The following is a 22553-nucleotide window of genomic DNA, read 5'->3' as shown; positions in this document are numbered from 1 at the left end:
CACTTTCTAGTCCTGAAGGTTTAGATATCGGACGGGCAAGAAGCCAACGGAGAGCAGAAAGTAAACCACATTCCTGCAGAGGATACATTGTATTTCTAATCGGAATCTGCAAAGTCACTGAAGCACGTACTTGTAGCGAAGTAAAAACATTTCTGAGTCTGAGATGTAGTGGAGTAGAATTATAAAGGGAGCAGAAAATGGAAGTACCTCAAAATTGTACTGAAGTACAGTACTTGAGTAAAAAGTATTTGGTTAATTGCAAACACTCCCGATTTGTGCTGTTGAATCATGTTTTGACGGCTCGGAGTGTTCTTTTGTTTCATGCTTGATTCATTTCATTTACTAATAATTATGGTTTTGTGTGTATAAAAGAAGAAAGCTAAGAGGAAAACATCATACCCAACGTATCGATACATGGTGTCCCTTTATTTCTGTTCATTGTTTAGTTTCTTTACTGTACTTTTAGCAAATTCTGTGTTCTGAGATTTATATTGTTTTGTGACTTATTTTTCATTTTAAAACGGTGCTTCAGAAACGTCACGAGATGTCAGTAAACAGTTTTGTTTTTCTGAGAAAAATCTTTGTGTGAAGAACAACTTTTCTATCTGCAATTTCTTCAAAAACTATTCTTAACTATGTTTCCATTTAAAAAACAAACCAACAGCAGTCTATCTACAGAAATAACACATTTATTGAGAAAAGAGAAAAATTCAAACAAATCTTGAAAATTATTGGAACGCGAAAGAAAGCCGAAGTGCAAAAAGCGGTCGTTACCGGGACGTGATCAGTCGTCACATCTGGACTTCTCGGTAATGTTCATAATTAGCTCGAAGGACAAATTCAAAATAGGGTTTTGATTTCAAACCGCTCAGGTCGTCCAGCTCCAGCAGCTCTTTAACGTCGGGCAGGTACGTCTGCAGAGGAACTCCTGGAAAATAAAGAGACATGAAATATGGAGTTAAGTTTTTATTAAATAACTATACTCTTTAATACAAGGATACGGATTTCTCAATCCATATTATGTCCATTATATCAATTCAATGTGGCTTTATTGGCATGAAAGTTTAAAAAAACAATGTTGCCAAAGCATAATTTATATATAGGCTTGAATCCTCCTGGCTGTACTTTGGTAGGTTTTCTAAACGCAACTCCGTGAACGCGTCTCACCTTCCTGGATGAGTTTGAGGAGGATCTTGACAAAGATGCTGTCTTTGGCGGCTTCCAGAGGGTCGTCGGTCCCGTCGGCCGAGGACCAGCTGGGAGAGACACGGCATCAAAGTGACGTGCAGTGTTTGTGAACATGTTCATAAATCAGTGTTTCAATGCATTTTCCTCCAACTTCTGCTCTTCTGATATTAATTGTTTACTCTCATTTGCAAAGGGCTCTGAATTGAGTTTTCAAAACAAAAAAAATCATCAAAATCAAAAATTCTGTTTCCTAATTGAACGACGAGACAAACAAAAACACGACTGACGGATCTTACTCGTCTCTTCGCAGCGCTTTGCCGAAGATCTCACACTTCATCGAGTCGATGTCCTCGGCTTCCTCCTGCAACACAAACGCGGAAAAAAACTCACCGAAGTTGTCTTTCAACGGCCGTCAAACCCCAACTCGCCGAACCTCCAACAGACCAATGAATCAGCAGGTTACCTCGTCGATGTACTCCAGCAGATCCAGAGCCTTTTTGAAGTCGTACTCGTTCGCTCGCCTGTTGTCGTCGCAGATGTACAGCTGAGGAGAGGAAACGCTGAGGTGAGCGGAGGCTGAGTGGACTTAAGTTCAGCGTGTGAACACGATCGCTTATGGCAGTAATCTGGTTTCAGAAAGGTCAACGTAAACGGGAAATATCGTTTCCTTCTCCATGTTAAGAAATTAAAAGTAAACCCATTATTTGGTCTTTAACGACTTTACTGAAAAAGATCTGTAATCGTGACTTTAAAAGGTGGAAGACACGAGATTGGGTGCATTCCGATTGCCTCTCAATGGCTCTCAACACGGCCGGCGGCTCACAGCTAACGGCGCTGACAGTGTTTTCCCTGAGGGGGTAGACATTACTCCAACATATCTTCAGTTCTTTGCTTCTATAATGTTCAGAATGGGAAATACAGCTCCTTTGTGAAGCGTTCACAATCTAAAAAAACATGATGCCACCTTTTATTGGGGAGACAAAAGAGTCTATAGCAACTTGGTTGGAGAATAAAACGTCAACCAGCTGACTTCACATAGTTTTTTCGGTTGGTTACATATAAACTCGGCTTCAGAGAACAACTCCTGCTTTTCTGTGCATGTTAACATCGGTAATGACAGGAATGTGTTCTCGTTTGAAGTTTAATTCACCCAAATCGCTCAACATTTCCCCTCTTAAAAGTGCCAGATCCCAGATTGGGAGCATTTCACAGAGTGAGACTTCATTCTCTGCTCAGGTAAGACATTACTCCACTACATCTCTGCGTAGATCAGAGTTGTTTTCATGTGGGGGTGTTCCGACGCCACCGATCCTCATGGTATCGTCACATCCCAACATGGCTGAGGTGAAGAGAATGTTGGTTGTGTGGTTCAGTCCACGGACCGCTTTGTGCTTGTGTGTGTTCTTCACCTGTATGAGGTTGTGAGCGCTGAGCAGAGGCATGGCGTCGGGGTTCTGCTGCTTCTCCTCCAGCAGCTGTCGGGGCAGAGTCTCCTGATGCAGCAGGAAGCGCTCCTGCTCCACGATGTCTGATCGGACGGATAAACGACACCGTTAATCCCGCGAGGCGCGAGGCAGACACAAGTGGATTATTTGAAGCTTCTCTCCAAATCCACCGTGAAAACCGGTTGGCTGCACGCTACGAACAAGGGAATAGTCCTCTGGTGTCCTTTTATGAGCAGCATAAACCTTTCACCGACGCATTGAATTGTCTGTAGTTTAGTTTAGCTGAGAATACCAATTATTGCACTGTTGATTGTGTAACAAATTAAATAATGTGTCAGTAACAAATGCAACTTAATTACATTGTTAAATAGGACATTGGAAAGCTAAACGATATAATGGCAATAGTTACAGGACCACTGCAGTGGTGTCACCCCTTGCGTGTCTATTATGTGACATTCTGCTGGTTTTTCATCAGTAGAGAAGCTGCTTAAAGGCACATTTTTCATCTGGATCAAACCGTAAAAATATCAGATTCTGTTGTCAAACAGCGAAATAAAAAACTACAAAAAGAATGGTGCATTTTACCGTTGACTTGTTTGTTGAGTTCGTCCTCCGGCAGGTTGGATGCGAGCACCGTCAGCTTACTGAGAGCCAGCAGCGTCTTCTTCTTAACGAAGTAACGCATCTCCATGTTGGCCTGGCTGTAGAGCGTCCGGTTGGCCTGCAGAGACACAACACGGTCCTTAGTCTTCATTATTTGGATCCCCGTTAGATGCAACTGGGCAGAAGAGGCTCTTCTTGGGGTCCACACACACACACACACACACACAGCAAAGCATAACATATAAACACTGACTATCAGCAGATCAATTCATTAATTCACACAAAAATATGATGATTACGGTCTTGAACACACTATATTAAGCTGGTACGGGGGTGGGGGGCATCATTTCATGGATATATTTTATTTGTTTTTCTTCTTTTAAACTTCTGATGGTTAAATTTGAAATCTCGCAGCATTTCTTATTGTTCTTCTTGCATTCAGCGGCCAATTTATTTGTAATTTTGCGGCACTGTGTTGATCGATGCTGTAGATGTAGAGAATGTATAAAGTTGTGATTTATGTTCTTTGTTTTGGTTTTGTACATGACGCTGGAAGATGCCTTGTTATATTTTTTACGTTTGTATTCTAAACATAAAAAGGCTGAAGGCATTGGTCAGTGAGAACTTTTGATTTTCAGAGTGTTTTCATTTTGTAACACCTTGAAAAGTGAATAAAGTAAGAAGTGAAAAACACGCAGCCGGGCTGTGTTTCAAACCAGGAAGGTTTTCTTTTTCTGTGTGTGTGTGTGTGTGTGTGTGTGTGTGTGTGTGTGTGTTAAACAGAGAAGGTGTGTGTGGCCTTGCTGTGTGGGTGGGTTTGGGAACTGCAAACAGGAAGGAAGCTGTGCAATGTGTGCGTGTGTTGAATACTTTGGGTGTCGTGAGCGTCAACATGTTTAACGCTGCTGAAAGAGGAAGGAACCTGAGTTTGTGTGTGAAGGAAAGAAGGAAGGAAGGAAGGAAGGAAGATTATATACTTCTGTGTGTTTTGCATAATTTACAACCAACAAGGTAAAAACAGAATGAAGGAATTGGTTTGTGAGGCCATGTGTGTGTCTGTTTCATACATCATTCACTGTGCTAGCAGAAAGAGGATTGGAAGGAAGGAAAGAAGGAAGGAAGAAACAAAAAGGTAAAGGAGAAAGAATAAGGCATATAGAAACAAAAGAATGATTAAAAGAAGGAAAAACAAAAAGGTAAATGAGAGAGAATAAATGAAGGAAGATACAAAGGTAAGAAGGGAAGGAATGAAAGACAGGTAAAAGGAAAGAAGGATGGAAGGAAAGAAAATAGAGGAAAGGAAAGAAGAAACAAAGAAAAAACAGCTGAGGAAACAAGTTAAAGGTGAGAGAAGAAGGAATGTAGAAAGAAATAAACGATTAAAAGAAGGAAAAACAAAAGAAAGAAGGGAAGGAAGGAAGGAAAGCTATGGAGGGAAGGAAGGGCAGGTAAAAGGAAGTAAGGAAGAAAAGGACAGATGAAGACAGGAGGGAGGAAACAAAAAGAAAAGGGAGCAAAGAGGGAAGGAAAAAAATGAGGAAACATGAAGAGGAAGACAGACAGATCTAGGAAGGAAGGGATGGGACAGAAGAAGAACAATAGTTAAGGAAGGAAATACATGAAGAAGCCATCAGTTACAGAGGAAATATAAAAGAGTACGTGTGTGTGCTTTTTTAGCTGTTATACTGAGAGAGGATGTGGTTTTGGTTTTGTGCTGAAGCGTGAAACAAGCTGTGTGTGTGTGTGTGTGTGTGTGTGTGTGTGTGTGTGTGTGTGTGTGTGTGTGTCGTACACTGCAGTAGTCGTGGACGTGGATGTGGTGCAGCCAGCTCAGGTGCTGGTGTGACTGCAGGAAGCTGGCCAGCTGCTGGTGATGAGCGGCCGGCTGTGACAGCAGCTTCCCCCTCTTCCCCTTCTCCATGTACCAGCGGTACAGGAAGTCAGCAAAGTTCTGCGGCAGGAAGTGACACGTGGGACAAAGAGGAAGTGGGTTGAGCGGTGTGTAAAAACAAAACAAAAACAAAAGTGTTGCAGTTACATGTAAATCTAAAATGTACACACACTTAGTTAGTTTAGTTGAGATAACACTTTCTGGTTTACTAACCCTCCAAAGATAGAACTAATTAAACAAAGCATTGAACAGGAGACGCTTCTCTCCTGCAAACTTTAGTACAATCTCCGGTTCTGAAAAGTGAAGTCAAAGCTTCATGTCTTAAAGCTGCATTCTCTCTAGTGACCACCAGGGGGCGACTCCTCTGGTTGTATAGAAGTCGATGAGAAAATGACTCTACTTCTCTCTTGATTTATTACCTCAGTGAACATTGTAAACATGAGTTTATGTCTCAATCTCCAGTTTCAAGTCTTCTTCAAAGCACCACACTGTTGGTACATCGTGTGTGTCTACAGTGTGCGTTAGTAGAGTGTGCTGTGCCAACAAACCGGGGACCCGTGCATTAAAACATTGTTCCAAGCTCCTTTAACACGCTCACCCACCCATTATTTCTCAAAGAGCTCCCTTAGCGTTTCTGGTTTTACCTGGTCTGCGAACTTGGTCATGTAGTGCTGCAGGCGGCTCTGGTTGTCGGTCTGCTCACACATCTGAACCAGGATGTCGAAGTCACAGTACTTCTCAGCCAACGCTGCCACCCACTGGTACTGACCCAGCTCCACTGCAACACATAACAACTGCACAGTGACAACTCTGAAAGTAAAACTCCCAAAAACAATCTCCCGATACACTGCGACAGCTTCAGATACACACACTCGATGTCAACACACATTCAAACCTTGTTTAACTGTTTTTCATTATAGATGTTGGCCTTATCAGTTTCTTTAATCCACTTTTTAACTGTTTTTAAACGTCAAAATAGACAAAGAGCTCATTAGCTCATTAGCTGTTGGCGTTTTTGAAACATTCATTTTTAAATCTCCTGCTCAGGACATACTTTTGGCTCAAACTCTAATGAAATATGTGGGTTCTCATAGGACCAAATATTGGTCAATGTATCATGATTAGGCGACAGAGTCAGAGAGAAACAGGAAACAAAAAGGTATGACCTGCAACAGAACCGGTAGCATTGTGGTTGTACAGCGCGTGTCATAAGACGCTTTACACTTTTACATGTTGCCATCAGTACGGGCAGGGCTCCAGTTTGATGTCAATGATTCAAATCTTATTGCATCATTGGACTTACACAGCGGGGCCAGCAGCTCGGAGCGCCGCTGGCTGTACTCCATCTCCAGGCTGTTATACCGCTCCTGTTGGGCCCCCGGGGGCCTCTGCTGCTGCAGGGAGGTCAGCTGGGCCACGTAGCCGCCAAGGTAGATGTCCAACAGCGCCACCAGCTGCTCGCAAAGGGCGCTGCGCAGCTCCGAGTCGGCGTGCGGGTAAACCGAGCGCAGGATGATGTCATGCTGGCGGGAGATGACGGTGCGAACGCCGCCAACGGCGCCCGACGCTGTGAGGAGAGAAGACGCGTGTTTATTACGTTATCCTACGACAAAAAACACTTTCACAGGGAACGACTTCTTCATACAGCATTGATAGAAACAAGTCAGAAGTTTAACTGAGGCTCAAATGAGAGACTGTAAACACTGACTCATAAGGTCATGCATTATTTAAGCACTTTCAGTTTAATTTCCACATGGACTTATTGGTCATTAAATGAATTAAACAAACTATGAGCATCTTGGGGCAGTTACAACAGCAACATGCAGCGAACTGAAGCTGCTGGTCGAGGACTGAAGAATTAAAGGTGTACCTGTCCATGGGCTGTACTCCGGCTCTGCAGCACAGCTTTCAGACGCTCTGTACATGAAGGCCTTCGTCTCCCTGTACTGGCCAGCAGCCTGCAGCATGTCCTACACACACACACACAGTACAATTATTGGCATTTCTTTTCCCCACTGAGATCTTTACTGGCAAAACATTTGAAACATTGAGAGTAGCAATAAAATATTGAAAAACAAATTCCTGGTAATAGCCTATTTGCTTGCTACTAGCAGTATTTTGACCACAGGCTGTAGATAAGAAGTGGACATAGCCACCATGACGTCACCCATTGGTTTGTGGAGTACTGGAGTTCGGTATTTTGTCCGTCGCCACTTGTTTTTTTCCTACCAGAAGTGAAGTGACACGAGAGGGTGGAGCCAAGTACAACCAGATGCTGAATAAGACATTTTTAAGCGACCAAAATGTTAAAATCTATTTTCATGAACTCAAGAGACTCTATGAAAGGGTTAAAGTTGAAAGATAAAAACACGGACAACTCCCAGACCGGACAACGCCGTGGTAGAGACCTGTCAATCACCGTGTAGCCCCGCCCTAAAGCATCCCCTGCTTTATGGTCTGTGTGACTCTAAATGGACCATAATGTACTAAATGAACATCATGCTGTATTGAAGAAGACTTGAAACTAGAGATTGAGACATAAACTCATGTTTACAATGTTTACTGAGGGAATAAATCAAGAGAGAAGTAGAGTCATTTTCTCATAGACTTCTATACAACCAGAGGAGTCGCCCCCTGGTGGACAGTAGAGAGAATGCAGGTTTAAGGCACGTCAGCATCAGCTTCACTTTTGGTTGAAGCCTGATTTTAACCAAATATCTTCCTCTTCCCATCACACTTTCTTCAGAGACATGATGGAGATAAAGCACCAAACAACACTTTGGGACCGTAAATCCCAGTATTTGTTGAAGCACTTTACAAAACAAAGTTATTTTCTGACATTTCCAAATAAAATGTGACAACATTCAAGTCTTTTCACTTGTAAAAATTAAACGGATCAACTATTTTGCTTCTCTAAATTACTGCGTTTTGTTTCCTTTTTAATATTAGTTTTCCTCCCTCTTTGGTTACACACATCATGCTTTACGATACCATGAATGTGTTTACCTTAATGATGTTGTTGACGGTGAGAACCACTTCGGCCCACTGCACAGAGTCGACCGGGTTCTCCTTCAGACTCCGCTCCTCCTCGTCCAGCAGACAATCGAACACCGAGGAGATCTGAGACACCTGCGGGTGCACCGGAAAACAAAAGATTGAATTCATCTTCCCCACACCACCTGGATCATCAGAGCAGAACACCGTCAGACACGAACCTCTCTGAAGAAGACGTCGGCGGCAGTGAGGCTGGGCGGTACGGCGGCGTTGTTCCTCTGCAGCGCGATGCCGATGGCCTGGTTCACCAACTCGCCGTGTTTGGTGTGGTGGTTCTTCAGCAACATCGCTGCCTGAAGCTTCTCGGCGTGTTCGCACAGCAGCAGGCGTGTCGCCATGGAAGACGAGCGCACCGTCACGTGGCCGAGCCGGTCCAGCAGACCCACCTGATGAAAGAACAGAATCCTGAAATGAGCACAGCTCGATAACACAGGCTGGGTTCATTGTCAGACCACTACTAAAGCTCTGTGAACCATTATTTCTCATATTTAAGATATACGCCCGTGTGTGTGTGTGTGTGTGTGAGAGAGAGAACCTGGAGCAGGAAGTTCATGAAGAAGCCGTGGGCCTTCATCTTGTCCTCCAGCTGGTGGAGGATGATGAGGGAGGTGAGACGAAAGCCGGCGCTCTCTGGAGGAACAGAAACAGAAATAATCACAGAAAAAGTACAAACTGTTTAAATTAGATGTTCAAACCACTTTAACAAAATTACTTTTTTGTGACTGAATTAGAATTCGTTAAGCAAAAACAGCAAATTATTCTGATTATGTTTAAATTATTTACTTTTTTTTTTTCATTACAGGGATTCATTTTCTTTTGTGAAGTTAAGAAAAAGAAATATGGACGAGTAAGTTTGAGGATATTCAAGGAATATATATCTGAGGGACCTGAGGTAAGTAAAATAATATAAATTAAAAAAGACAAACATGTTATTAATGTATGTTGCATTAATAGAGAACCCTGTGACTAGAAACTGAGAAAATATCTCCTGCAGTCTCTGCATCAAAGTAAGATCTTCATCTTAATGTAACATATGACACAAATGTCTTTAAACTTACTGAATCAATTTGATGGAATTACAGGAAAAAACATGAAAGGTATTTTTAGTTCTCTCGCTCTCCCGTGACAAAAACGAATTTGTTGTTGACAAAAATCACAATCCAACATATTAAATAAAGAGTCTGGAAGTCTGTTTATTACAAATATGAGCACTATATGTTTCATATGTAAAGAGATGCTACACCAGGCTCCTCCTCCTCCTCCTCCTCCTCACCGTCGGGGACAGACTCGGCCCAGCGAGGGTCGGAGGCCGGGTAATCGTCCACCAGGTCCAGGTTGATTCGAATCACCATGCCGTCCAGCTCGGCTCCCTCCTCACCGTCACCGTCGGCGGGGAAGAGTTCGTCTGTGACCATCTGAGCGCCCACCAGATCGTTACTGACAGAGGAAAATAAATAAAGTTTTTATTTAAAGAATCACAGGGACCAAATCCTTTCTAAATCCTAAGCAATGCTGCTTCAGTCTAACAAGTATTGATATGAGCCTTCAACAATATTTCATCCAACGCCATTTGTGAAGCTTGTTTGAGGTTTTTACTTGATCAGTGAAATGATTTAGTAATAATTTAAGCACTTGATTAAACACTAAATATGTAACATTTGTCACTAAAAACACGGATCCCTTTGTGTGAAACCAGCAGCTAACTGGTCCCGTTTCTTTACGTTATGAGTCGAGTTATTTATTGACGTACCGGCAGAACTGCAGGAAAGCGATCTTCAGGAGTTTGGTTTTGTCCTCCTGAGCTACAGGCTCTGCTCTGGTTGGAGTCTCCATGACTGAAACCTTAAACATAAGAAAACAAAAACCAGAAATGCATTTTAAATTCAGTCAACATCAAATGCACAGTCACATGGTTCAGTAGATTGTATTTTCTCACGACTGGATTATGAATGTGTGAATAGTTGGATGCAAACGTCTCGAGAAAGACTGAATCCTGACTAGAATAATGAATTAGTTCGTGTCACCTCCGGAGCTGCAGTCAGCGAGGAGCACAGAGAGTCTTCCATCGTCTCCGGCAGGATGGAGGCGCTCTGCCGGGCCACCACCGCCACCAGGCCGCTGTTCTGGGAGAAAAACACGGGCAGGTTGACGCAGCAGCCTCCTCCGCGAACACCGTCACCTGGACGGACAGACGGACGGAGAGAGAAACATCGTCGTCAGACATTCAGAGACATCTGCTGTGTGTTCATCGTGGGGTTTGGTCTTTTTTCATCATGGGCCAATAAATAACTACCTCGTCATTTACAATTAAAAGAGGTACATTTACAGTTGAATTCTGTCTTCTTACACTTTATTATTTATTCATTACTCACTTGTTGGTTTTTACAGTTTACTCGATGTTCCCTGTGCGTAATTACTTGGAACATCTTAAAATAAATGACTTCTTCAGCATCATTTAAGTCGTACAAACTGTAATTCCATCACTCTCCATTTTATAATATCTCACCCGACTGCAATTATTACACTAATCCGATTGTGCTCCGGTGCTGTGGAGCCAGAGAGCAGCGAACGGTCCTTTACTCACCAGGTGAGTTGAAGCTGATTTTCTCATCGGGTAGTCCTCCCCTGCTGGTTCCCGTGGAGCAAGCAAACACCAGCTCCTCAGTATACAGGAAGGCGGTGGAGCCGGGGGAGCGCGGCAACGCCAGCCGAGTGGCCTGCAGAGCCTCCTCACTCTGGGAAAACAAGACACCGAGGAAGAAATAAGCGTGCTTCTTCTGACGTAACACCTGGGGAAACAGCATCATCGTCCTCTCAAGGATCTTCATACCATCCCGTCATCAATTCAAACCAGTGAGTGCCTGCATGTCGTAAAGTGAGCACTAAATGTGCCATTAACACTCATATGCCGACCAATTTATGACTGCAAGAAGACATTCCCCCCCATTGTTGAGATGGAACCGAACAGGACTTGTGGGGAGAGAAGGAAACCAGAAATGGTGAAACAAAGACATGTGATTGGTCGACACTTCACGTCATCAGAGGGCTAGTTTCATTTTTGTTTCGGGCGTAAGTTTGTAGCTTCAGGCCTACGACTTCCATTGAAAATGACTTTCAGGCTGTTGCTTTGTCGCTCATAGTGTTAATGCAGCATAAAAGGGCCATTCATTAAAATACTTAGCCTTTAGTAGTATCTAGCGACTAAGATGGTTTTACTTGCATTTGTACACGTTTTGAGACATTTACTGCCGCTACAATACTCTGACGAAGGAAGGAATTTGTGTGTGTTTTTTTTTTTTAGAAAAGTTTTCAAACTGTGAAGAGAAGGAAGGGGGAAACACGAGGCAAAGATTTGTGTGAGGTGAGAAGGGACAGGTGCATGCTGGTTTGTCTAAAGACAACAGTGAGTTAGTTGTAGTTTGGGTCGTTCATCAACACAACCAGATTATGCAGGAGAGTTACGGTCCTGTAAAACCCCGAACACCCAAATGCTGACATCACAAGGATCAGGACTGACCTGGAAGGGAGGGTTGTACTTGGTGACTTCCACGGTGAACTGGTCGGAGATGGCGGCTCCGTTGTCCTGCAGGGTGACCAGGCAGTAGTAAGCCAGGCAGGGAGTGTCTGAGAGGTGCCAGGCTGCAGCCAAAACCACCAGGCCGGCTCTGAAAACACAAAGACTCCGGCTCAGTTCGGCCTCACATCTACTTGGTACGTCATTGGATTTATTAAAAAAAAAATGAATAACACATTACATGAATCCTGCAAGATGGTATCAGGTTCCCTGTGTACTTTATATGCTTTGCAGCTATAAGTATATTAATTCTACACCTCACTACTTATTTCTGGATTTCTGGATCCTTCCTTCAGTCACAGATTATCTGTGAATTTAAACCTGAATTTAAAGTCTCATGCTTTCATTTGTCTCCTCGCAAGACAGTTGTATTTCCCTCTACCTCCTATTCACAGTCCTGGATTTAAGAGGTTATACATCACATTCAGATGGGGGGGGGGGGGGGGGAGATTAATAATAACAATTAATAGAAAGACATTGTTCAGTGGAGAGACTTTTAAATTGAGAAAATTTCATCAAAGTTTAAATACAGCAAAGACAACTTAAGACCTTTTATTATGAAGTGTAAAACAAGCAGGAAGTTGTGCACGTGTATATAAACACACACACACACACACACACACACACACACACACACACACACTCACTGGCTGTGCTTCATGTCCAGGTACATCACGTTCGCTTCCTCCTTCAGCTCCTCGTAGTTGCTCTCTGACCCCTGGTGGGAGACAAATGTTAAGAAATCATGACGGACATTTGCAGTATTGAAATGTTCTGAAGATAATCTGATCGACGTGGATCAATGTGGCTGCCAACATGCAGTAGAAATGATGGAAGTCAAGAGTTTAACTGAGGATTTGATTGAATAAAAAAAAAAGAGCTTTAACTGTGTTTTGAGTTCGTTTTACCTCCTGCTAAAATATAAAATACACGTTCACCAACATTGTTTCTGTGTGATGGGCTTTATACATGTACTCAAGTACTGTACTCGAGTACAATTTTGAAGAATATATACTACATCTCAGAGGGAAATATAGTATTTTGTATACCACTTCATTCATCTGAGAGCTTTAGTTACCGGTTACTTAAAAAATCTGAACGAAGAACCTTTGAAAAAATAGATTTGAGTTTGAAAGATTAGTCCGTCATCAAAAAAATGAATCTCCCACTGTTTTGATAATTGATTTATCAGCAGAAATGCCTGAAACATTTGATGGTTTCAGCTTCTCAAATGTCCCGTGAATCTCCTCGTCTTCAATGATAAAACTGTTGGTCGGACAAAACGAGACACAAACCAAACAACCAATCGATTCGGGGAGAAAATAATCAGCAGATTAATCCACAATGAAAAGTTGCAGCCATTATAAAAAAATAAAAACAGCTTAAACATCAATGCATAAGTAATTATGTACAATAATAATATACAATCTGAATACTTCCTCCACCGCTGTATGACACTGAATCAGACCGATAAACGGTATATATACATATACATATATATACACATATCAAATGATTATTTTTGTTTTCCTCCCTCGTACTGACCCAGATGGCGTCGGCGATGCTCTCGGTCAGCGCTCGCTCGGCGTCCCAGCTGAGGATCTGGTGCTCCCAGCTGTCGTCCACCTCCCATTTACTGAGTCTGGAGCTGGTCAGCGTGTAGAGGCTGCTGGCTCCGCCCACCCACAGCACACTGTGGAGCTGCAGCAGACAAACAGAGAAGTATTTCAACTGGAGCTGCAGCTGAGGCTTCATCTGAAACGGTTTGTATGTCATTAAGGGAATATATATATATATATATATATATATATATATATATGCGAGCTGGAGGTGTTGAACTGGACGGTCAAAATATTAAATAGCAACAAGTAGTCGTATTAGAAACATGGAAGTTCAGCCTAAAATGTTTAGTGGTTCCAAGCAACCGTTACAGTATTACTAAAAGGTGATACAACCCAACTTAAGCTTTTTTGGAACAAATCCTTTTAATTTGGTTACTAATGAATTGTTACCAATATAAATAGTTTTTTCAGTTTAAAATGTTGGTTACATATGCCTGTAAGCATTGCAGAGCACTGCCCGTTAAAATATGTGACATTTGTAAAGCTGGATTTAAGCAGGACTTTTGAGTCCTTCAATGAGGAGCTTCTGTAGCAGGTTATCTACATTTCAGCGGGGCGGCCCTACTGACCGCCACCCACTGAACTCCACTTTACGGCGAAATCTGTCAGCAGGACTCACTGTGTCGTTGGCTGGCGGGGAGAGGATGCCGAACAGGCTGGAGACACGGCGTCCGATGCCGGAGAGCATGCCCTGACCCTGCTGCAGCGCTCGGTACTGCAGCTTCCCCGAGGAATCGGCACTCGCTCTCAACAGCCGACCCTTCATAGAGGACAAGACGAAGCTTCCACCCTGAGAGAGAAGAGAAGAGTCAGAAATAAAAGACAGAGAAAAACAACAAGATCTTCAGTGATGAATTGTAAATATAGTAGCTGCTGTATTAAGAGTCAGGTTAGAGGTTTCAGCTGCAAAGACATTAAATTAAATCAGATTTACTTACATTGACAGCAACAACAAAGTTGCAGAGATCTCCCAGGTCCACGTCCGTCTCTGTGTAGTTGCCCTCCTGGGCCAGGCTGGTCCACAAGCGAGCCGTTCCCGCCGCAGCCACGGCCAGGACGGAGATGGACTGAACGGGGGCCGTCTCCAGAGGAGCGGCGGACGACACGGCCACGAGGTCGGCTGTGTAGTTGTACTCACTGCTGGGCAGCTGCAGCTCCTTACACACCGACAGCTGCAGGAGAACACACAGACAGTGGCTGAATAATCGGTGAGAGTTTCCTCTAAGAACTGCAACTAAACACGGGACAATATGAGAATTTCATATCGCAATTAACCTGGCCACAATAATTACAATTCACAATGCTATTCCGATAATCATCTAAATATGATGAACGCGCTTAAACGTCTATGCTTTGATTAATGAGAAAATATCGTAAAATGAGCGTCACAGTTTCACAGAGCCGATGGTGACGTCTTCTAATTGCTTGTCTGTTCCAACCAACAGCCCAAAACCCAAATGTTTTAAATTAACCACATAACGCAGACTAAAGCAGCAAGGGGGACGTCTGGAGCGTGTTTGCAGCTTTTGAGTTTCTAGATCTTCAACTGTACCTTGGCCACAGCGGTCTGGCAGATCTTCCAGAGGATCAGTCTCTCTCCACAAACCATCCAGGCCCAGCCGCTCTCATTCACCTTCACTGAGATGTGGTCATCAACTAGAGGGACCGACCCACACACAGAATTGTTCAGTGGCTTTCAGAGCTTTCAACAAACCTTGACGACAGAAAAAGAGGCATCAACAGGAACATGAACTTCATGTTTCTTTACCATCAGCCATAGTCAGCGCCTCCATCACTTTGACAGGCAGCGATGAGCCGAAGGTTTGCACGTCATAGTTGACTGAATCTGCAGCTGAATGGCTCTGCACTCGGGTGGGTGTTGACCTGATGGAGAGAGATTGAGAGTTCAACAGATCCTCAGGAACATCAGCCGAATATCACTGAGCTGTGACTACTTTGGTGCTGTTGAACTGTAATACACGATATTAAGATAGGCGTTTAATATTAACCCTCATTAATATAAATGGGGTGAACAAAAAATAAGAGGAATAAAATGATTGCAACTCAAGAGCACCACAAACTACATCCTCCGAAATTGACATTGAGTTAAATAAAAATACTAAAAACTGACACACGAAGGGAGGGTTTCCAACAGGATTATTGTATTTGACTTCATTAGATGTATCTAGGTGAGTCTAATACAATTTTATAATATATACATTTATATACACACACAAAACACAGCTAAAACGTCCGTTGAGTGATTCCACTCACCTCGCAGACAGCGACGTCCTGCGCGGGGAGAACAGCAGACTGGCGGCCGCACCGGAGACGCTCTTCCTCCCGGTGGTCCTGCCCTGCTGCCGGCGGCCGGAGCTCGGGTTGGCGCGGGGGGTAAACATGCCGGTACCACGTACTGCTCAACGGTAGAGAAATATGTACGAATTTAACCGTAAAAAGCAATATTTGCACCGCTAAAAACTCACTGAAGAATCCTCCTCCAAACAGCGCGCGGTGCAGTCGCTCGAAATATGCGTCATCACTGTGTCAACGGAAAGTCCCGCCCATCGCATAAACGGCTTTTGTTTCTTCTTCTTCTTTTTTTTTTAAAGAAACTTGACAGAAACAATAACTATCGGGATGGAAAGACGTAGACGTGTTGTGTTATCATTCATTCATTTAAAAAAATATTTGTACATTTTTATTTTATTTTATTTGTTTTTGTATAAACTTCAAACACGGGTGAAAAGTATTGTACTACAATTAGGCCAACATTTTACTTTTTACTCTACAACATTTGTCTGACAGCTTTAGTTACTTTTCAGATTCAGATTGTTAATACAAAATATAATCGAAAAAGAATATCCGATGTATTATTTATTACAGTAGAATGACAGTGAGCACTGCGAACTACAAGTTGACATTTTCATTCATATTATTTGCTATTTGGTGAAAGACGTCCACTGGGGCAGTGGATATTCTGCAAAAGAACTCAAAAAGTGAATGTTATCAAGTATTATTTCAATATCTGAGACTAACTAATATTATTAACAAAATATGAGCCAGTTGTTTTGTTTCTTATATATTTTATTTCATTTTCCTTTTAATATATATGTTGCGGTAATGCACCAATTCATGTTTGCCAACCGCCAACAAACCTCAAAAAAGAAGAAGAAGAAGAAGAAGAAGCAGAAGAAGCAGCTGAAGAATAAGCCGACCGATCCAGACATAGCTAGTAGACTGTCGCTACATTTACCTTGTGGATGCTAACGGTGAAGCCAGGAGGACGAGTAGATTCACGATAGCTGTTACCCATCAGAGATGAAAGCGAGCTAGCTAGCTAACCTGTAGCTAACATGATTTGATGGAGGCTTTACCGGAGCGGCAACGTAGTTTCAGCTAGGATACATTGGCATTAAACCCTCACTAGCTTGCACACAGTAACGGAGCACGGAGAGGAACCCGCACGATATGCAGTGAGTACCGATATACGACCCGGTGGTGCTACAGAACCGGATCAATCCCGCTAAAAGTTTGGAGCCGCCAGGCCTGCTGCCACTGGCGCTAAGTTAGCTGGTTAGCTCAGCTCAAGGCATCCTCCTCTAATTGGGAAACCAACCCGCCTTTTAGACCGAATTAACGCGTGTTTCGGGTTTCCACATTCGTTGCATGCTAGCACATATATTAAGATTGTCAGAAAATGTGTATTTCCTTCACAACCAGCTCTGCTCCCAATAGACCACACAACACTAAAAACACTAAATATGAATACATTGTGCAATACTACAACTATTGTCTGTATATATAATATTTTTGTTATTGTGCATTTTGTACTTAGTTAATGTTTTTTTTTATTGTTTTATTACTTATTTACTTATTTATAATACTTGTTTTGATCTTGTTTTTTACTGTGTCTCTTCTTTGCACTATCCACTATGCTGCTGTAATCCTGTAAATTTACCATTATAACGGATTATCTTATCTTTAATGTTTAATGCCTCAGTAAACACATTAGCTCACGTTTTTGCTAGCTAGTTTGCGAAGTTACTGGGATGATGCTTAATATAAATATTGCCATGTAGATTACGATGAGTCGGATTCCAAGCAGAATGCCTGCCTAAAAACAACCAACCCAGTCTGTACAACCAGTGTGGTGTGATGTGCAGGTGACTTCACTCAGGTGTGTGTGTGACACTTCTATGTTGTTTTTTCAGGTCATGAAGCGGGTTCGCACTGAGCAGATCCAGTACGCTGTGGCTCAGTACCTGAAGCGGAGGCAGTATGTGGACACCGATGGCTCTCTGAAAGGAGCCAAGCTCTTCCAGTCTGCGGAGGAGATGGCTGCCAGTCTCACAGGTGAGATGACTGCAAAGATGGTGGTGATGACATTTGTGTTCCACATCACTACAAGTCATGTCACATGTACATTTATTTAATAGTTGAGAACATATGATCTGTGTATATCATTTAATGCATTATTATAAATTAAAGGCCCTACATACCCGCACATGTGTTTTTTTTTTAATCTATTGTGGCTGATCTGCCCTGCTTTGTGCCAAGCAGATTTTTATTTACTCTCCTACCTTCATCTCTCTCTCTCTTCCTCTGAGCAGTGCAGACAGAGTCGGGGTGTGCCAACATCGTGTCTGCTGCACCCTGCCAGTCCGACCCACAGCAGTATGAGACTCAGTACTCCCGGCTGCGCTCCTTTCTGTCAGGTATCCTATGATTCACAGTCCTGCTGCATTGTCACTGAATTCCTGTTTACCACATTACCAACAGTCACCAGTTTAAATGTCTGCTCGAGGTTGTTTTGGAAAATGGCATCCACCAAATCATACGTACATGTCGTCTTTGGATTCTACCCTCACAATAATTTTCATTTCCCACAAATCAGAAACGGATATATCCTGGGCGAAGGAAGTGAGCAGCATTCTCTACCCGCTCTTCGTCTACCTCCACCTGGACTTGGTGCACTGCGGCCTGAAGGGGGCGGTAGATGGTTTCTACAGTCGTTTCCACGGCGCCTTTCTTCAGGACAGCGAGCAGCGCGCCACCATAGAGCAGCTCCGCCATGTTCTCACTTCTCAGGACGTCGCAGCCAACCCCAAGTTGAGTGCTTTCCTGGAGCACAAGTACGTGGTTCACCTGACGGAGCCGGCCTACAGCTACCTGCTGCGTTACCTGCAGAGTGAGAACAACAGTGCCCTCTGCAGGACCCTGAGCACACACCTGCAGGTGGAGGTCACCGCCTCGAGGCGCACAGACTACCAGCTGTATGGAGCAGCTGGCGGGGCGACGGCCACCCCAAACTCCACCTCCTCCTGGGCGGGGGTGGACGGGGCTGAGGGTGGCGAGGGGGTGGAGGTCCCTGCAGGGATCCCACAGAGCGAGGCGGCCCTGGAGACTCTGCAGGACTGCATCAAGAAGGTCCGTGAGGGGCCCCCCACGCTCACCACAGTGTGTTTTTACGCCTTCCACCACACGGAGCAGACGTTGAACACCGCAGAGGTCTCGGCCGACAGTCGGCTGCTGGCCGCCGGCTTTGACAGCTCCACGGTGAAACTGTGGAGCCTCCGAGCCAGAAAGCTGAAGGCCAAACCGCATCAGGCTGACGTGTCGCTCATCCACCTGGCCTGTGACCTACTGGAGGAGGAAGTGAGTTTACTGAAGGGATAAATATCGTCTGATGTTGTTTCAAATGGCTTCAATGTGTTTAATCATGTGAAAACATCTTGGTTTCAGTCAGTAAAAGCAAGGTTACTGTGCAGTTGACATTGTTTTTTACAATTTGTGATATACATAGCTTATTAGGGCTTTTTCATTGAGTCAATTACTCTTGTTTCATAAAACTTTAGAAAATGTACACAAATATTTCTCACGTTTCCAGAGTGATTAAAAAAAATAAATCTAACAATAATAATTATAAACTCAAAGATATTTAATTAAACTGCTGCAAAAAGCAGCAAATCCTCATATTTCAGAAGCCCGACCCATAAATTGCATTTTTGATTGATAAATTAAATGACCAGAAAATTCTCTGGTTGCAGCTTTTTTCAATGCAATTTTTTTCTGTTTTCTTTATCTTCTATAATCTTCTAAATTGTGTTTTGGACAGTTGGTTGGACAAAACTAGATATTCGAAGATGTCTTTTTGGTCGACAGGGAAATATTTCTGACATTAACCAGTGAATTGAGGAATAGAATTGTTAGAGGCAGCCCAACAACTAAAACTTCAGATTGATTGACTTGACGGTTTGTGGTTTTTTCACATACATAACATTTGAACTCGTATAAAGTAATAAAAATAATAATAATGTCGTCGGGTAATGTCAGATGTCACTTTTGTTTCTCCTCAGGCGGATGACGAAGACTGCACCGGCAGCGAGATAAAGATGCTGCGAGGTCACAGCGGCCCGGTGTTTCGTACCGCCTTCCTGACGGACAGCTCCGGCCTGCTCTCCTGCTCTGAGGACACAACCATCCGCTACTGGGACCTGGGCAGCTTCACCAACACGGCGCTCTACCAGGGCCACGCCTACCCAGTGTGGGACGTGGACGTCAGCCCCTGCAGCCTTTACTTCGCCAGCGGCTCCCACGACCGGACGGCCCGCCTGTGGACGTTCTCCCGCACCTACCCGCTGCGGCTCTACGCCGGGCATCTCGCCGACGTCGACTGCATCAAATTCCACCCCAACTCCAACTACCTGGCCACGGGCTCCACAGACAAGACCGTCCGGCTGTGGAGCACCCAGCAGGGAGCATCCGTCCGCCTCTTCACTGGCCACCGTGGCCCCGTGCTGTCGCTCACTTTCTCACCTAACGGGAAGTACTTGGCGTCGGCCGGCGAGGACCAGAGGGTGAAGCTGTGGGACTTGGCATCAGGGACGTTGTTCAAAGACCTGCGAGGACACACGGACAGCGTCACCAGCCTGTCCTTCAGCCCGGACAGCAGCTTGGTGGCGTCGTCCTCTACAGACAACTCAGTCCGGGTGTGGGACATCCGCAACTCCCACGGCGGGACGCCAGCCGACGGCTCGTCCGGCGAGCTGGTGGGACTGTACACTGGAAACACCAGCAACGTGCTGAACGTCCAGTTCATGGCCTGCAACCTGCTGCTGGTGACAGGAACTGCACAAGAGAAAGCAGAACAGTAGCCACGGCTGTCTCTTTTTTTGTGTTGATGTTTGGGAGAAAAGCTTGAATATCTCCAGAAGTGTGTTTGACATTTGTCTGTCACCAATTTTCTTCCCTAATCCAACCACCGAGCGGTTAAAGGCCACCACCTGCACAGGAGTCAGGTTTTAGTTCTCGGCATCAAGCGGTCTCCTTTTCAAACTGGCTTAGATGTTCAGTTATAGATCAATTATCATTTATCCTTGGTGGTGTTGTCTAATTACCAAAGCTCCTTTACTAGATGTCAGTATTAAATCAATAAAAATTTTTGGTTCCGGTGTCTTGGTGGTTGAAAGCTGTTTATTCTGCTGTCATGCACACGTTTCCCTTAGGAGTAACCTCCGCAGTACATTGAGCTGCACCTCATTTTAATCTCCAGGATGTTTAGCCTAGCTTAGCACAAATACAAGAAGCATGGGAAAGCTACTAGCCCAGCTCCATCACAAATAAGAAATATATATATATATATATATATATATATATCTCTCTTCCAACAACTCTAAAACCATCGTATACATGTGTTGTGTAGCTAGGCTAAACGTGGGTAGGGTTGAGTATCATTTGAGACGTTTTGCCTCTCGTACTGATAGAATACCTGAGTTTCACTCCCAAAGTACCAACACAGATCTTTAATCTTTAATTACGTTGAGGTTTTTCAACCAGACCATTTAAAATGTTACTGCAAGCCGAGATACAAGAACTTTGGCTAAATACATTTTAAATGAAATCAGAAACTGTCTGAAACAATTACAAATCTGTTTGTATGTGATGTTGGCTTTGTGCACTTGACAGTTTGATACTTTGTTCCAAAAATATGTCAAGAGCTGAATGCCGGGAGCTTATTGGAAAATGTTTTGTTAAAGGCGCCAAAAAAAACACAAATATTGAAAAAAACAACGACATTAGTTTGTTTGTGTTCAGGCTGTAGTTCTAGTATTTAGGTTAGTTACAAATGTCTTTATTTTGAAGGACTACTGGAACAAAAGCAGGTTGTTCTGGTTTCACTTTGGTTTATAGGGTTTGAGTAATAAAAAAAAGTGTAAATAGCCTTGTTGAGGATATTTCTAAGAATCAAAGGCTGTATTCTTTCGCACTGTTCTGCGAGGGGCATGAACGGTGCAATGTTTAAAAAGTGTATATATATACATATATATATATATATATATACTGTATTTTTGTAACATTTTGGCTACCAAGAGTTAACATCCAGGTTGAGCTTAACGAGGGCTAAAAAATACTCACCGAGAAACTGATTTCATACATCCAAAGTGTGATTGTGTTTTTGTTTTCTATATATATCGTTTTGCATATTTCATTCATAAATCCAGCCTGGAAGTTGTACTTTATGTTCGTCAGTAACCTTTTGTTCCCTCCTGTAGCCCAAAACAAGGAATAAATAACAATTATTTAAACTAATGCTTGAGTCATTTCCTTTTCTTGTTTGTGTGTCATGTTGGTTTGAGGGTGGTTTGGGCCTCATCATGTGATTCAGCTTCATATATAAAACACTCTGATGTCATTAAACCTGATGTACCAGACTGGACAAAGTTATACGATGACTTTTACAACATACTACACTTTGACTTTCTTATGCCTTATTGGACAAACTATATTATGTCGTCTTAATGACTTTTTGGACATACTATCGTGTGAAACATGGAGGATAAAATATAGGTTAATGGTGTATGTATTTAGCTTTGTTGATGTTTTGTTTTGTATGAAATATTGTCAGTCTATTGTCTGATCCACTCTCCGGAGCAGAAGGTGGCGCTAATGCACCAATACGCTGGATGCAGGTTTTTCCTGCATTCAGTGAATATCAACTTCATTCACTAAATCAAAGAAAATAAAATCTCTTTAATGTGGTATTCATCTTGAGGGAAATAAATGTTTGAGGCATTTGTTTTCCTTCAAAATTAACTCAATAAAGAGCTCCAGTTAGTCAACATCTAATAACCGATGCAGTTGAATAAAATGTAAATAAATACATAAAACAATAC

General features: G+C 43.2%; 2 protein-coding genes across 2 annotated transcripts; one reads left to right on the top strand and one right to left on the bottom strand.

The window, feature by feature from the left end:
• Positions 1-673: 673 nt before the first annotated feature.
• On the bottom strand, positions 674-15877 carry nup133 (nucleoporin 133). The gene is made up of 25 exons (XM_079279239.1): positions 15652-15877; positions 15146-15261; positions 14930-15033; positions 14316-14549; positions 13997-14167; positions 13301-13456; positions 12403-12473; positions 11699-11846; positions 10766-10916; positions 10206-10360; positions 9932-10023; positions 9455-9618; positions 8717-8811; positions 8343-8567; positions 8134-8256; positions 6998-7097; positions 6431-6694; positions 5772-5905; positions 5029-5187; positions 3219-3354; positions 2598-2716; positions 1652-1732; positions 1485-1549; positions 1168-1256; positions 674-928 (listed from the first exon to the last, which is right to left on the bottom strand). The coding sequence occupies exons 1-25, from the start codon at positions 15777-15779 to the stop codon at positions 792-794; spliced, it is 3417 nt and encodes a 1138-aa protein (XP_079135365.1). The 5' UTR covers positions 15780-15877; the 3' UTR covers positions 674-791.
• An 866-nt stretch (positions 15878-16743) lies between these two features.
• On the top strand, positions 16744-21891 carry taf5l (TAF5-like RNA polymerase II, p300/CBP-associated factor (PCAF)-associated factor). The gene is made up of 5 exons (XM_079278185.1): positions 16744-16853; positions 17592-17733; positions 17991-18095; positions 18275-19035; positions 19737-21891. Exons 2-5 carry the CDS (start codon positions 17595-17597, stop codon positions 20532-20534), a joined length of 1803 nt encoding a protein of 600 aa, XP_079134311.1. The 5' UTR covers positions 16744-16853; positions 17592-17594; the 3' UTR covers positions 20535-21891.
• The last annotated feature ends 662 nt before the right edge of the window (positions 21892-22553 follow it).

The sequence above is a fragment of the Melanostigma gelatinosum genome, assembly GCF_949748355.1.
Source record: "Melanostigma gelatinosum genome assembly, chromosome: 11".
NCBI lineage: Eukaryota > Metazoa > Chordata > Actinopteri > Perciformes > Zoarcidae > Melanostigma > Melanostigma gelatinosum.
This window is presented reverse-complemented; position numbering and strand designations above follow the sequence as displayed.